The sequence below is a fragment of the Nelusetta ayraudi genome, unplaced genomic scaffold, assembly GCF_046127955.1.
Source record: "Nelusetta ayraudi isolate G7.1 ecotype Tasmania unplaced genomic scaffold, CSIRO-AGI_Nayr_v1 ptg000019l, whole genome shotgun sequence".
NCBI classification, from domain to species: Eukaryota; Metazoa; Chordata; class Actinopteri; order Tetraodontiformes; family Monacanthidae; genus Nelusetta; species Nelusetta ayraudi.
The window spans coordinates 3,954,322-3,967,795 of record NW_027466069.1 but is presented as its reverse complement, the minus strand read 5'-3'; the positions used below and the strand labels follow the sequence as shown (position 1 = coordinate 3,967,795).

The window sequence follows — 13,474 nt, the reverse complement described above, 5'->3', positions numbered from 1 at the left end:
CAGAGAAAATTCTACTCACGACAGTGTAACATATGAAACATTTATTTCTCTGCATTGTAAAACTCTAAGGGTCACTTTATGCCGCATGATGCAGTTTGTCATTCATATTCTAATACAAGTTCTTGGAATATTTTCCTTACAGTTCAAAGAACAACTACAGCCAACGTGTCAGGATTTAAACACAAAAACACAAACGTTCTTTCAAGTTTCAAGTTTAAAAAAAAAAAAGTCAAGAAAAAACAACGGTCCCTTTAAAAAAAAAAAAAAAAGACTAAGAACAAATACATCGAAAGATCATATTGGTCGAAAACAGCCGGCGTGCCGAGGTGAGGCCATTTGCCAGAGATAGTCTTCCAAGCGTAACTCCACATCCGACCAGAAGTCCTCCACCTGCTCTCTGAAAGGGGGATACCACAGCCACAGCATGGCAACCTCCACTAGAGCTGCGACTAGCAGGAAGAACAGGCAAATCTTCCACCAGCGGCCACACGGCGTCTGCACAGAGAGGGGAAGCAAGACGACATGGCATGCGTAAGCAGCAAAACACGGTGGTTATTTGTGGACTTAAAGTCCCAAACATGTGCAAAACTCACATTTTGTAACAGTAATCTGTGTGTTTAGCCTGCAATTTAACTTTTCAGAGACATTAAAAGTCCATCGTACCTCTTGTGTGCCCCACTTTTTTTTTTATCAAAGGAAGTGGAAGATAAAACTCTTATGGCAAGAACATGACCACTTGTGAGGTCACAAAGGACACGGGTACCTTTCTCACTCTACTTTTTCTGATGCTTATTGTAACATTGCAATTTTAAAGCTTAAACACAAACAAACAAACGCAGACAAACACTGACACGTGCACACACACGCACACACACTTACCGGTCTCCGGTGACGATGACTGAGTTGCCGGAGCTCCTCCCTGCACTGCGACAGTCTGGCCTGACTGGACTGCAGCTCCGACTGCAGCTCCTCACACTGCAACACACACACGCGCGCACACACACACACAGAGTTTGAAAGTGCATAGCGACCTTCCCTCAGTAGAAGCATAAAGTTGGGACTTTGCGTCTGCTACCTCTGCGTCTTTGAGCCGGAGTTTCTCCTGCATGTGATGGAGCTGCTCCTCAACCTGAGGGTCCCTGCTCAGCACCAGCGGCGATGGCGGCGGAGGTGTCTCCTCTTCCTCCTTCTGCTTCATGAAGCTTTGGCTCTCACTGGTGTCATCTGGCAAAAGCAGCAGCAGCAGCAGCAGAAGATGTTTGACATGGAAACCAGAAGAATCAGACGTGAGTGAGGAGACCCAGGCGTGCCGGCTCACCTCTGAGCTGCTGTATCTCCTCCCTCAGCACTTGGTTGTCCTCTTCCAGCAGGGCAGCGTCGTACTGCAGCTCCTGCCCCTGCTGCCTCAGCGACTCCACCTCCTCTCTCAGCCGCGTCTCTCTACTTCGGGACAGCTGCACAGAACGCAAATGTTGCAGTAGATAAAAATCTGTAGGTCTGACACTGTCAGCCTGAGGCGGCGCTGGGAGAGTGGGGCACCTCCACTTGGCTCTGCAACTGCTGTAGTTGATCCACTTTGAGATTCTGGTTCTTCCTGAGCTGCCCGGATTTCTGCTCCAGCTCCTCGTAGAGGCTCCGCCACCTCTCGGCCTCTGCCGCGGTACCGGTCAGGATCTCCTGGTGGACACAAACGTACGCGTTGATCAAAAGTGGCCCAGCACAGAGAAAAAAAAACGTATTTCTGTGAGATCCGAGCAACCACCTCCAGCGTGGCAGCCCTGCTGTCCGCCTCTGCCTTGTCCTGCATGGCCCTCTGCAGAGTGGCTATGGCCGCCTCCTCGTACACCAGCTTCTGCTTCTCCATCTGTATCATGAGCTTCTTCAATCCATCCTTGGGAACCTTCTGAGAGGGTCGAGTAGAAATGTATGAGATTAAACTTGCAAAGCTCAAAGGGGCAACCTCACGCAGCCACCAAAAATGGCACGACAATCTGAAAGCTGCAGAGCTGGTTTGCAGGTTGACAGAGTTTCCGGGGGTATCTGAACCGAGTGCTTGTCATATGTAAAAGCATCAAGATATTGAAGACTTAAATCCGCTGCTATTTTGTGTCTCCAGCGGCAGCAGAAGATGTTCTTACCTGAAGGCAGAGTTGCAGCTGCGCCTCCAGGGCCTTGATCTTGTTTCTCAGCAGGTCTTCGCTGCAGCGGGCCTGTTGCGGGTTGGAGAGGAAATGAGAGGCTGTCGCGTTCTAACTTGCAAAGGTTGGAGACTAGAGTAAAAAAAAAAACTCAAAAACGCTTAGAGCGCCAAAATTTGTGATGCCGTCTCCTCCCATGCAGCACCAGAGAGCCTGCTGTTCAAAACATCACGTATAAAACTGTGTAAACGTCAGAGGTTCAGCTCTGGCGTTTCAGGTAAAACAGAAAAGAAAATTGAACAGAGAGTCAAACACGAGTTGGATAAGCAAATGAAATGCTAATGAGAGTTTACAGCATCTATATAAAAACCACACCTTTCCTGTTTAAGGATGGCAGCTTGTGCTCAGCACAGCACAGGCTGGAGCTGAAGCAGGAAGCTCCAAACCACACTGTCTTCCTGAGCTAGCAGCAATAGCAGCAGCAGCACACATTCTGGCTGTGACAAACACATTTTCTCTTTCATATCAAGCAGGACTCCAAAAGGAGCAGAGAGCAGCATGGAGGTGAAAAGATGACCAAGTCGAGTTGTGTATTTTAGAAAGTGAGTGTGTCTGTGTGTGTGTGCGCGACTGCCGGAGTGTGTTTGACTCGAGTCAACAGCGCCGCTTCTCACCGTCCACATTGACTTGGAGGAGTTCATCAAGTTGGACGTGCTCTCCTGCAGGGCCGTCAGCTTCCTGTTCAAGGCCTCCTCTCGCCACAGGGCCTCCTGGCGGGGAGCGAGAGTGAGAGAGAAAAAGACACACAGTCACACCAGCTCAAAGACAGGCAGCGTCTTCTGCTGAGGTTATTGCCGTTCAGAAGTTCACGCCACTACCAGCCGCAAAGCCTGCAGCTGTAACGGTCATGTTGGTGAACTCACATCCGTTCGACTCACTCACGCAGAGGCACACCGACTATAAATGCTCTAGGAAGTCGTATGCGTCCAAATTTAAGGTTTTTAGAGCAACACAAGCACAACTTTCCCATTGCTGCTTCGATCGAGCAGTGGTGGATGCAGAAATGTGCAGCTTGCTTGGACCGACTGAGTCTACTATAAGACTAAATATGCCAACTTGCGAGATGTTTTAAGTGCAGAGTTTTATCATTGGAGCTTGGAAAACTCGAAGAAGCCTTTTTTTTGCCTTACCTTTAAGAATTCAGCCAGCTGTTGAACTTCCTGTTGCGTAACAGAAAGAAAAAGCCCCACTTGTTTTATAGAAAATGTTAATTCCACTTGGAAAAAATGACAAAATGAATGAAAAGTTTGATAACTTACTGCCTCCTCAACGGTTAACACACCAGGCCTGTACATGAGGAAAAAAAATGGTGTTTTGTCAGTCTGTTTGTTTGTTTGTTTATTTGTTTTGAACTAGACTCACTCTGTCTGCGAACTGTTGTCTTGCAGGATCTTTTTCGGGAGCACGTTTGCAGCTTGGATAGGAAAGTTCAGCCGGATCTTTTCTGCTCTCTGGGACGTTCTGACCGACGTCTTCGGAACTTTTTTGAGAGAGTTTGAAAGGTAGAGAGCAGGGTCAGACCCACTGCGTGACAGAAAGATGGATGAGCGGACAGTGTGATCGTTGAAGGTGAGTTTACCCTTGACAGTTTTCTGTGTGGAGGTAGATTTCTTGTGATTCATCACAGTTATGTTTTCTGACCACCATGAAGCCTGCAGGAGTCGGGAGGGAAGAAACAGGTGCAGGTATTATTAGTGGCTGGATGCGAAATCAGAGTTTTCAATGTCAGAAGATTCAACTTTACCCATCGGTCGCTTCTCTGGCCATTGCTTGAATTGGTTTGCGTGGACATCGTCACCGGACGTCCATTACTTGTGCAGCTATCCGGGAAACCAGCCTTCGAGTTCCGACAACGTCTCTGTGAGAACTTTAACTTGGAGGAGCAGTTCCAGCAGCGGGCAACGCCTGGTGGTTCCGGACTCACCGACCTCCTTCTCAGAAAGTCCATGTGCCTCTTCTCCTTCAGCTCCGTCTTGATCCGCAGCGTCTCAGACTCCCTGGTGGGGCTGCGGCACGACGTCACATTGTTGCGCCCGCGCAGCTGCTCGTGCCACTTGGCCCTGGTCTCGACTTTCTGGTCAAAGGAGGATTTCCCTGGAGACGCCTGCAGTCCACTGGCAGTCGTGGCAGCGTCCATGGCAAGACTGTCAAAGCACCTTGCTTGAGGGCAGACGCAATTCAAAGTTTTGATTGATGAGTTGAGGTGGTGGAGGCCTGAAGAAGGAAACTGGATAATAAAGTAGATAGGAGAAATAATCACTTGTGTCAAATACATCGCCTGATTATCGCAGTTGAAGTTCCAAAAATCCATCGATAATTCAAACGTGCCAAGAATGTACAGTAAAGGGTGAATTATGACGTTGAATGGTTACTGTCAAGCCTCAAACTAGGCTGATATCACATAGGAGAGTTAGGTTGCTCCGATGACGGGGAAGTGCAGTTCGCGTCGGTAATTCAGTTCCAAAAGATTGTAGATTACAGAAAGTGCGCAAGTCAAACAAATAACTAAGCATCATCATTATCTTCAACACAAAGATTGTTTTTTTTCCCCCTGTAGAGTCAAACAAAGTACAGCGGTAGTCTTTTGGCTACAACGACAGAGGTTCTTCATTTTGCCATAGTGTCTCTTTTAACCATGAAGACCTGAGATGCCAAACATAGACGAGGCCCTGAGGTGTGTAGCCTTTAGGCTGCGGAGGAAGCCCTCTGCAAGATCATGCAAAAAGTGGCGCGTGATAAGCAACGACCGTTTCTATAAACTTACCGACAATTCTTCCTCCTCCAGTGCAGAGAAGTCCTCACCAGAAACCCAAGTAACTATCCATTTTCTCCCTCTTCTGAGAGACTCTGGGGGTTTCGCGCCTGGGCTTCACATGCAGCCCCGTGTGTCGAGCATAATTTAACAGGAAGTGAAGAGAACTGACGCGTCATTTGTTCCTCTATCTCAGCAGCCACTCGCACCAAACTGATGCCATACACGGGTGGGCCCCAAGATTACACGCAGACCCTGCCAGTTCCCCCAGAGTGCAGCCTGGGAGGGAAAACTGCACTCAGGGCACAGTAGCAAAAGTGTGGGGTGGCCTACTGAAAATGAAATCTAATCCCAAATTAAGATTTGTGTGTGTGTGTGTGTGTGTGTGTGTGTGTGTGTGTGTGTGTGTGTGTGTGTGTGTACAAACATATATGTTTAGTATGTATATATATAAATATGTGTGTGTGTGTGTGTGTGTGTGTGTGTGTGTGTGTGTGTGTGTGTGTGTGTGTTTATAAAATGTGTATTAAAGAAGAATTGTCCAACTGTGTGAAAGGCGGTATAATTTATTTGCATGCAATCCCTTAATCTATTTTTCTTATTACTGCAAAACGAGTCATTTCATATTTCACATTGTTCCAACTGTGATTAAATACAACCACATTTAAAAAAAAAAAAAATTATTAACAACTTAAGCGAGCTAGTGGCGTCACCATTCCACCCGTAACTCGTTGATGAGACGCTCGCTCTGGGCAAATGTCTCCATCTAGTGGTCGAACACTAAAAAAAAAAAAAAAAAAAAAAAAAAAAAAAAAAAAGGCCTTATAAATACATCGCTTAAGTCTCGCGATGTTTCCACCGGATATCTCGGCTGTCCGCCATACTTGTGGCTCTTTGCAGAAGGGCACGAAGAGGCCGAAAGAAGGGTGCCCGGTCTTAGGAGAACTTGGCTCTTCATATCCCAAACATGCTGTCAAGGCTCGTCTTCGTCTCAGGTACGCACTTGTCTCGTTTTTTGTAAAGTTTTAGCCGGATAACTTCACGTTTTGGCCGCACATTTAGGCGACAGAAACAGAAGTTCATAGAGAACGCGAAGCTGAAGGGTAAAGTGAAGGCCGTAGATTGAATGAGGGACGTGCTGATGCTAAGCCGCAGTTCTGTAGAGTTACGGCAAGCATTTACCAATTTAGATATCAATGCGTTACCGCACTCCTTCATAGAGCTACAAACTATTTAGTAGGTTGACTGTTTGTAATACCGCTCAGCGTTAAATGTCAAAGAACTCGGCTAGCCAGTTCACGTTAGCCAGCGACCAGCAAACCCAAGCTAGACGTTAGCATCACTGCTGCACGCCTGCTAATGTCACCTCTTTGACAGCCAGCGGTCTGCATTGTTGTGAACCTTTTTTGAAACCAACTCCTGAGTTTACAGAGCACGTCTAAAATAAGTGTTTTCATTCAGTTCCGTCGCATTTAGAAACTGTTAAATCTTTACCAGCCAATTGACAACCCGACTGCCACCTCTGGGTCAACTGGCTTTCAAAGGAGTCAGGAGTTGTTGTACACTTTGCTTTTGCTGTATGCTCATGCTGCTGATGTCTCTCCATTGAACTATGAATCCCACAAGTCATGTCACAGGGTTTTGACTTATCTTCATTGATTGCCCCTTTTGCAGGCAATGCCCTGAAAGGCAGTGGGCCCCTCGGAGCTGGGTATGTACCTCTGAGGCATGACCGTAAAAACCTTGCCCAACTGTGTTGTGGATAATAGACATACATTTTCTGTGTCCTGCACCCCTTTGTAAACTCTGTCTGCTGATTTCTCCTGCAGCCTGGTCCATGCATCTCGCGCCCTGCACACATCACCCCAGAGTCAGGCCCCAGTGCCCCCTCTGCCAGAGAAGGGAGGCAAAGTCCGTCATGGCATCTTCCCAGAGGAGATCTTCCAGCTCCTGTACCCCAAAACCGGAGTTACCGGTCAGCAACTAGAAATGAGATCAACTCAAGCTTCTCAAGTCCCAGAATGTAATCTAAATATTAAAGAAATTGTTTGTTTTTCTTTGACTAGGACCCTACATGTTGGGCACTGGCCTCCTGATGTACATGCTTTCCAAGGAAATTTACGTCATCAACCACGAGACGTTTGCCGCCGCCTCCATAGGCGCTGTCATCATCTACGGCATCAAGAAATTCGGCCCAGACGTTGCAGCTTTTGCTGACAAACTCAATGAGGTGGGCCGGAAGCGTCATAAATCGCACAGATGTATCGCAAAATATTTCTACTGTCCACAAAAATCGCTCTTGTCACCTGAAACTAAAATGACTTTGATTCAATTCAAAAATAATAATCCAAATTGATGCAAAGCCGTATAATAAACAAACGCTATCCATTCTCATATTTTTATATCTTTGCTCGCAGGAAAAAATGGCCAAGGCTCAGGAGGTGAAGGACCTCGCCATGTCCGGCCTGACTCAGGCCATCGATGACGAGAAGAAGGAGCAGTGGAGAGTTGAGGGAAGATCAATGCTCTTCGACGCCAAGAGAGTAAAGAACAATTTTTTTTTTCTCACTTCCCTGAAATCCAGCAGCGAACTTGGCCTCCTTTAATGTCCAGTATGTCCAAATCACTCCACAATCTCATTTGCAGTCGTGTAGAGCTTGACTACCAGACTGTGCAGGTGTAAACACACACACTTTACACAAAATATTTTTGAAGTAGATCCCTAATGTTTACAACCGCTTATTGTATTTCAGCTCACTATAGTCACATCATTGAATTTCAAAGATATTTATTAAGCAGCCTAACTGTACTGTAAACTGTCAGTTACAAAATTGAATTTGCTCCCCTAAAACCAGGTATGTAGTTTGTTTTGTGGAAGGTAAATAAAGTACCTGTAATCCTGTCAAAAAAACGACATTTTGACTGAGCAGAATATCAGCCAGTGCAGCGTCTTGTATCCTTCTTGACTCAAGGCACAGCGTCACCAGTTATTGGCCATGTGGTCATTGAGCTTTTCTGAAACATGCCAAGGTTTTATTATGATCTGGTCAGGTTTTGTGCTGGTAATCCACTCTGTCTGTCCGCCTCTGTGGGCTTACTGCAGCAGCTGTGTGTGCATGCTAATTGGTTTCTGATTGACCCGGCCACCCTAGCAGTCAGCATAGGCAATGTGGATCCACTGAGATAAAAATGAATATTTTGAACATTTCAGAGAAGTCAAATATCACATTGGTATTTTACAGCTAGACACAGATGGCAGCCACAATTTAAGGAGGCAGAAGACGACACAGGTGCTTCGACCAAAGTATCGAAGCTAGATTGGTCGGTTACTGCGTCATCATGGAGGACGCAGTGTTGTTTGATTATGCCGCAAGGACTTTGTTCATCATGTTGCAGTTTGAAATCAAAGTGTGGGATGGACAGAGGCACACCCAGCTACAATTGCTATTAAAAAACTTTTCTAATCATCGGCCAAATCAACAAAAGATAACAAATGAACATGAGGTATTTACAGCGCGTGCTTCAACATTGTTGCCCCCTGGTGTCACGAAGCAGAAGTTGTAACAACACAACAGCGCTTTTTCTTCAATCGATTATCTTTGTCGTTTGCAACGCACCGCTTGCCATTTTATGGAAATGCGGCAACGCGTTTGTGATGACTTTTGGAAACGATGAACATTCATAGTTCCATCTCCAGGCTCTTCTGATTCTTGATTGTGTGCCCTCATCCTAGAACAACGTGGCCATGCTGCTGGAGATCAACCACAGAGAGAGGCTACACATGGTCACCAATGAGGTGAAGAGGCGCTTGGACTACCAGATCGCCCTGCAGGACCTCCACCGCCGCATGGAGCAGGAGCACATGGTCAACTGGGTGGAGAAGAGCGTCGTCGGCAGCATCACTCCCCAGCAGGTTGGTGGTTCCCCGCCGGAGCTCAGTCAGCTCTTCGCTGTTGTCTCCTCTTCCTTAACTCTGTCATAATGGGAAGTTTGAATGAAATGATTCTGGACAGTTATGGAATCTCTTTTATTTTTTCCTCACACCGACTCTGGGCTGCGTGTTGTGTGACCTTGACCGCTTGTGTCCGTGTCTTTCAGGAGAAGGAGAGCATCGCCAAGTGCATCACAGACCTGAAGGCTCTGGCCAAGAGCACCAAGGCTCAGGCCACAGCCTGAGGCGCCTCCAACCCGTAAACGATTGTTCCTGGACGCGACGTTGTTCATTTTTCTTTACAGAATAAACTATTCCCTTCTCAAAGGTTGTCTCTGTGTGTACAGTATTTACACGTCAGCTGATGGTGAAATAAAAGCTCCTCTTAATTGTCTTCAACTCCGTGTGTGCGTGTTTGTTATCTACAGATCATATTTATTTTTAGCTCTTGAATATTTTGACAATGTGTTGGCTGATGCCACCCACTAGATTTATAGCTTTAATAGCTTACTTTTAAACTTGATGATTACGTATGCATTTCCTGAGACACTTGGTACCTTTGATCTGAAGGAGATACTGTGAGCTCCTTCTACACCTTTGGACTCATAACAAGTGAGAGATTTGCTGTGTTACACCATACACTTCAGCACTAATCCTCAAATGATGGGTGAGGCCTCTCCACGTCAGATTGCTGGACTTTGGTCCCTGTTTTAAGAGGAAGTCCAGACAGCTTGGTAGAGGACCACGAGAGGCAACAGGTGTTTTAACGCTACGGGAGTTGTTGATGGAAAATCTGTGGGAAAGGGAATAATGTGACCGTTGCTGAGTTGACACCACAGAAAACTGAGATATTCAGAGGTAATGTGCCCACTACTTACACTTTTACCACGTTTACCAAGACATGTAAATGACCTGTAAAAGAAAAAGAAAAAAAAAAGTGTGTCCTCTGCGTGGTTTTGTTGCTTCTAATCAATATAAAATCAGAAGTTTGTGACTAGAAATGTGGTTATATTTGTGTGTATAGGATAAATAGGACGGATTGTTGCCAAACTGCCTTGCAGTGACGGTAGCACAGCATAATAGTTCATCAGCCAAAGAAACAGCTCTGTGCGTGTCGCTCGAGGCTCTGTCAGAGGTGACTGTTTCATTCCTTTGCGCAGGAGCACTTTCAGTAAGTCGGCGTTGTCAGTGAGGAGTGCTAATGCGTGGAACTCAGTACCGCAGGAGATTACGCTGCTTACAACATACAAGGCCTTCTCAACAAAATTAAAAATGTGGCTTGTCAACACCCACAGCTGCCAACACTAATAGATAAGCCTGTTGGGATGTTTTTGAGGTTTCAATCAAATGTTGTGTTGCAATATGATGTAAAGTTTTGTCCATTTTCCCCCTCCTTTTCTTCTTTTTAACTTTATAGTAGGTGTTTGAAAATGAATGTTGTATTATTGTGTGCTCTTGGCTCTCTGAACAGCTTGTCATGTATATGCTATATGTTAGTGCCCTATCAAGCGTCCATCATGTATTTCTCTTTTATATGTATTTTATTGGCTTGGCCAGGGGACTGCAGATGAAAACTAGCCTTTTGGCTAATTCTGGCTTCTTTTTTTTTTTTAAACCATGTGTATTCATGTGTTTTATAAAATTGTATTGACCGCTTTCAAAAAAAAAAGAAAAAAAAAAAAAAAGGGATATACAAGCAGTGTTTGCCAAGTCTTTATATGACTGTGATGTGTTAAGTTCTGTTAATACATCACTGACCGGAATTGCATCTCTGGTTGTGGAAAAATAGAAATTGGTGAAAATCTAATTAGGTAGATATTTTTTGGTACATAAAAATGACTTGTGGATAAGTGATTAATTTCTCCTGACAGACAGGTCCTTGTGTCTTAAGTGCGTAGCCACTAGAAAGAATGGCTCAATGGCGTCTTGTTGTCAGCACAAACTGTTCTCTGTGTTCCAGGCTGAAGTGCAGTGATTTATGCTGATCTAAACTTTTCCACACGCTCATCGAAGGCAAAGATGTTCGGATCCAAACCATTCTCCTATATCCCAACGTAGGTGAAACTTTCATCGTTATCAATGACTATCAACTAGTAATGACGTTGTATTTTTTTTTTTTAAACAAACAAAAAAATCTATCCACACCCTTGTATGATGATGCACCACTCTGTCAGCAAAGTGGTGGTTTATCTGAGAACCGCCCAGCTGACAGGGTTATTAGTCAACTTCCTGCTTTGAGAATCTGTATTAAAAAAAAAAGGGGGGGGGGGGGTTCTCTTCAGGGGATTCTCTCAGGATGACCTACAACCACAGAGAAGGGGCTTCCAACAGGATGACCGAGTGGTTTCACTGCAGAGGGAAAACATGTTCAGGCCCAGCGGGAAGTCAATATTCAGTACGTTGACCTACAAAACACTCAACAATGTTTGTGTTTCTGCGGCACCTGCTTGATTATCTATGCTTGCTGTGTACCAGTGCAGAGGAGGGAGTACTCCGAAATGCTCAACAGAAACTCGGACACCATGTTTGTCAGGGTGGAGGTGGGTGAGACACACACGCCGTTGCTGCAATGTGAACCTTTCACCCCCCTTACTCACCCCTCACTCACTCACTCACTCCCTCCCCCTGGCTCTGCGCAGCACCTGTTCACCTGCGAACTGGACGGCCGGGAGCTGAAGACGCTGGACGACTGCGTAACCAAGCTGAAGAGGCTGGACTCCAAAGGTCGGCTGTGGCCCCAGGAGATGATCATGGAGCTGCAGAGGGGCTACCTGGTGCTCAATGACATCGAGACCAAGGTGTGGAGATAACACATCACATGTCACGTCAAAAAACACAGAGGGAATCATGTTGCTGACTTAGATTAGCAGATTTTTCATTACCTACCCACCAACCTACTTTCCTTTTTTAAATTTTTTAATTTTTCTCCTTGTTCAGACTCTGCAAGTTCTGCTCAGAGTGTATTTCTTCTAAAAGGCCTGAGGGTGGAGCAGGGATTTATTATATTGTAACAGTAGCCTGGTGACAGGAAAGAAATACATTTCTATAACCCAACTATTGTAAAACTTTTTTCTAAGCTTGTACTTTAGATTCTACATTGAAAAAAAAGCTTTGTTTCTTTTTAAGAGAAACAATGGGTTTATAACAATGGCATCAATGTTGTGTCATTCTCTTAAACATGTTCAGTATGTAGATTATTTCTAACCAGTCAAAAGTGAGTAATGAGATTTTGTCATTAGTCAAGTCTATTCTATTAACAAATAAATGTATGAAGTGAAACTAATCATCAATGATTCACATCAAGACGCCACAGATGTTTCCCAACATTTCCCCTCAGCTTCCTTTAATCTGATATCAATTGAAACCAGCAAAGTCCCAACTGAACTAACGAGCCAGGCACAATTTGTTTGAAATGTGATGGTGCAGGCCGAACTGGAAAGTTTCCCTCTGAGCTGGATCACCAAGACCAAGGCGGTGCTCGACAGCTGCGCGTACAACTCACTGCTGATCCTCACCGTGGAGGAGCGCAACAAGCGCCTGGACCAGATCTACATGTTCCAGTGTGAGGAGACCGAGGTGAGTCGCACAGCACCTCCAGCCGGCCGAGGTGACGACAGTATTCACAATCTGTCTGGATGCTTGTGTGAAAAATAATGCTAACAATAATAATAATAATAATCTGGACTGAGCAGATCTGGATATTTTTTCAATACTATATATTTTTTTCTTTTTCTTTTTCTTTTTCTTTTTCCACTGCAGCACAACCAAACTGTAATCTGTAATGGTTATGACCAGTCAGCCATTATTAGTTGTTTACACTTTTAATAGCATTAACCAACAGCAACAGCATAGTTCAAACAGCTCCACTTTAAGCAATCACAACTATCATAATTAATAAGTAAATTACTTTGCAAACAAAATTTGCACAATTTAAACAAAGAAGTAACAAGCATAAGCCCCCCCCCCCCCCCAATGTAACGAGTACATGGTACTTGTGTACTAGTTTAGGGAGTAAAAATAAAATGTCATCAGAAATGAAATACTCAAGCAAAGTGTGGATACCTGAAAAATCAAAAAAGTATTTGTACTTGGTTACTTCCCACATCTGCAAGTCAACGAGAGAAGAAGAGAGGTTTCACGACTAAGCCCATAGATTCTGAGTTTGTTTGTTTGTTTATTTTTAACTTGGTCTGCTTCTATCAGGCGGATGTTCTCAAGGCCGACCTGGACAAGGCCGTCAAAGCAGACTTCGCAGACGAGAAGCCTCGCAAAAGCATCAGCTCACAGGCAACTGACACGAAGTAGGGCAACAAACCATCCCAGCGACTCTGAAGGCGAGGTTGAAACTGCTTGATCCTGACTTTCTCTCTCTTTCCCTTTTTTTTCTTTAAAAAAATAAAAAAGCACGGAGAGCAACGGTAAGCAGCGTCCTCCCGAGTTTCCCCGGCAGCCGTATGAGCGCGAGTACACGCCGCCCCCTCCAGACATCCTGCCAACCTCCCAGTGGCGGGAATCACGTGTGGTCGAACCGATTTACAGTAAGATGACGGACGCGCACTGAGTCACCGTGTACACACGGCCCGGCCATGGCTA

General features: G+C 45.3%; 3 protein-coding genes across 3 annotated transcripts in view; 2 read left to right on the top strand and 1 right to left on the bottom strand.

Moving 5' to 3' along the window:
* Nucleotides 1-26: 26 nt before the first annotated feature.
* On the bottom strand, nucleotides 27-5,130 carry traf3ip3 (TRAF3 interacting protein 3). The gene is made up of 14 exons (XM_076026475.1): nucleotides 4,963-5,130; nucleotides 3,943-4,425; nucleotides 3,778-3,850; nucleotides 3,561-3,678; nucleotides 3,458-3,485; nucleotides 3,329-3,358; nucleotides 2,813-2,908; nucleotides 2,139-2,210; nucleotides 1,763-1,903; nucleotides 1,540-1,677; nucleotides 1,319-1,454; nucleotides 1,076-1,224; nucleotides 880-975; nucleotides 27-495 (listed from the first exon to the last, which is right to left on the bottom strand). The coding sequence occupies exons 2-14, from the start codon at nucleotides 4,333-4,335 to the stop codon at nucleotides 295-297; spliced, it is 1,671 nt and encodes a 556-aa protein (XP_075882590.1). The 5' UTR covers nucleotides 4,336-4,425; nucleotides 4,963-5,130; the 3' UTR covers nucleotides 27-294.
* A 661-nt stretch (nucleotides 5,131-5,791) lies between these two features.
* atp5pb (ATP synthase peripheral stalk-membrane subunit b) lies at nucleotides 5,792-9,280 on the top strand. Its single transcript, XM_076026503.1, has 7 exons — nucleotides 5,792-5,945; nucleotides 6,625-6,661; nucleotides 6,780-6,925; nucleotides 7,017-7,180; nucleotides 7,368-7,493; nucleotides 8,684-8,863; nucleotides 9,049-9,280. Exons 1-7 carry the CDS (start codon nucleotides 5,918-5,920, stop codon nucleotides 9,124-9,126), a joined length of 759 nt encoding a protein of 252 aa, XP_075882618.1. The 5' UTR covers nucleotides 5,792-5,917; the 3' UTR covers nucleotides 9,127-9,280.
* Nucleotides 9,281-9,580: 300 nt separating this feature from the next.
* eps8l3b (EPS8 signaling adaptor L3b) overlaps nucleotides 9,581-13,474 on the top strand; it is an 8,241-nt gene continuing 4,347 nt past the window's right edge. Inside the window, exons 1-8 of the mRNA XM_076026059.1 lie at nucleotides 9,581-9,739; nucleotides 10,842-10,935; nucleotides 11,164-11,276; nucleotides 11,357-11,421; nucleotides 11,521-11,679; nucleotides 12,308-12,457; nucleotides 13,085-13,182; nucleotides 13,286-13,436. Of these exons, the coding sequence (XP_075882174.1) occupies nucleotides 10,901-10,935; nucleotides 11,164-11,276; nucleotides 11,357-11,421; nucleotides 11,521-11,679; nucleotides 12,308-12,457; nucleotides 13,085-13,182; nucleotides 13,286-13,436 (771 nt within the window). The 5' untranslated portion in view covers nucleotides 9,581-9,739; nucleotides 10,842-10,900. The remainder of the gene's footprint in view (nucleotides 9,740-10,841; nucleotides 10,936-11,163; nucleotides 11,277-11,356; nucleotides 11,422-11,520; nucleotides 11,680-12,307; nucleotides 12,458-13,084; nucleotides 13,183-13,285; nucleotides 13,437-13,474) is intronic.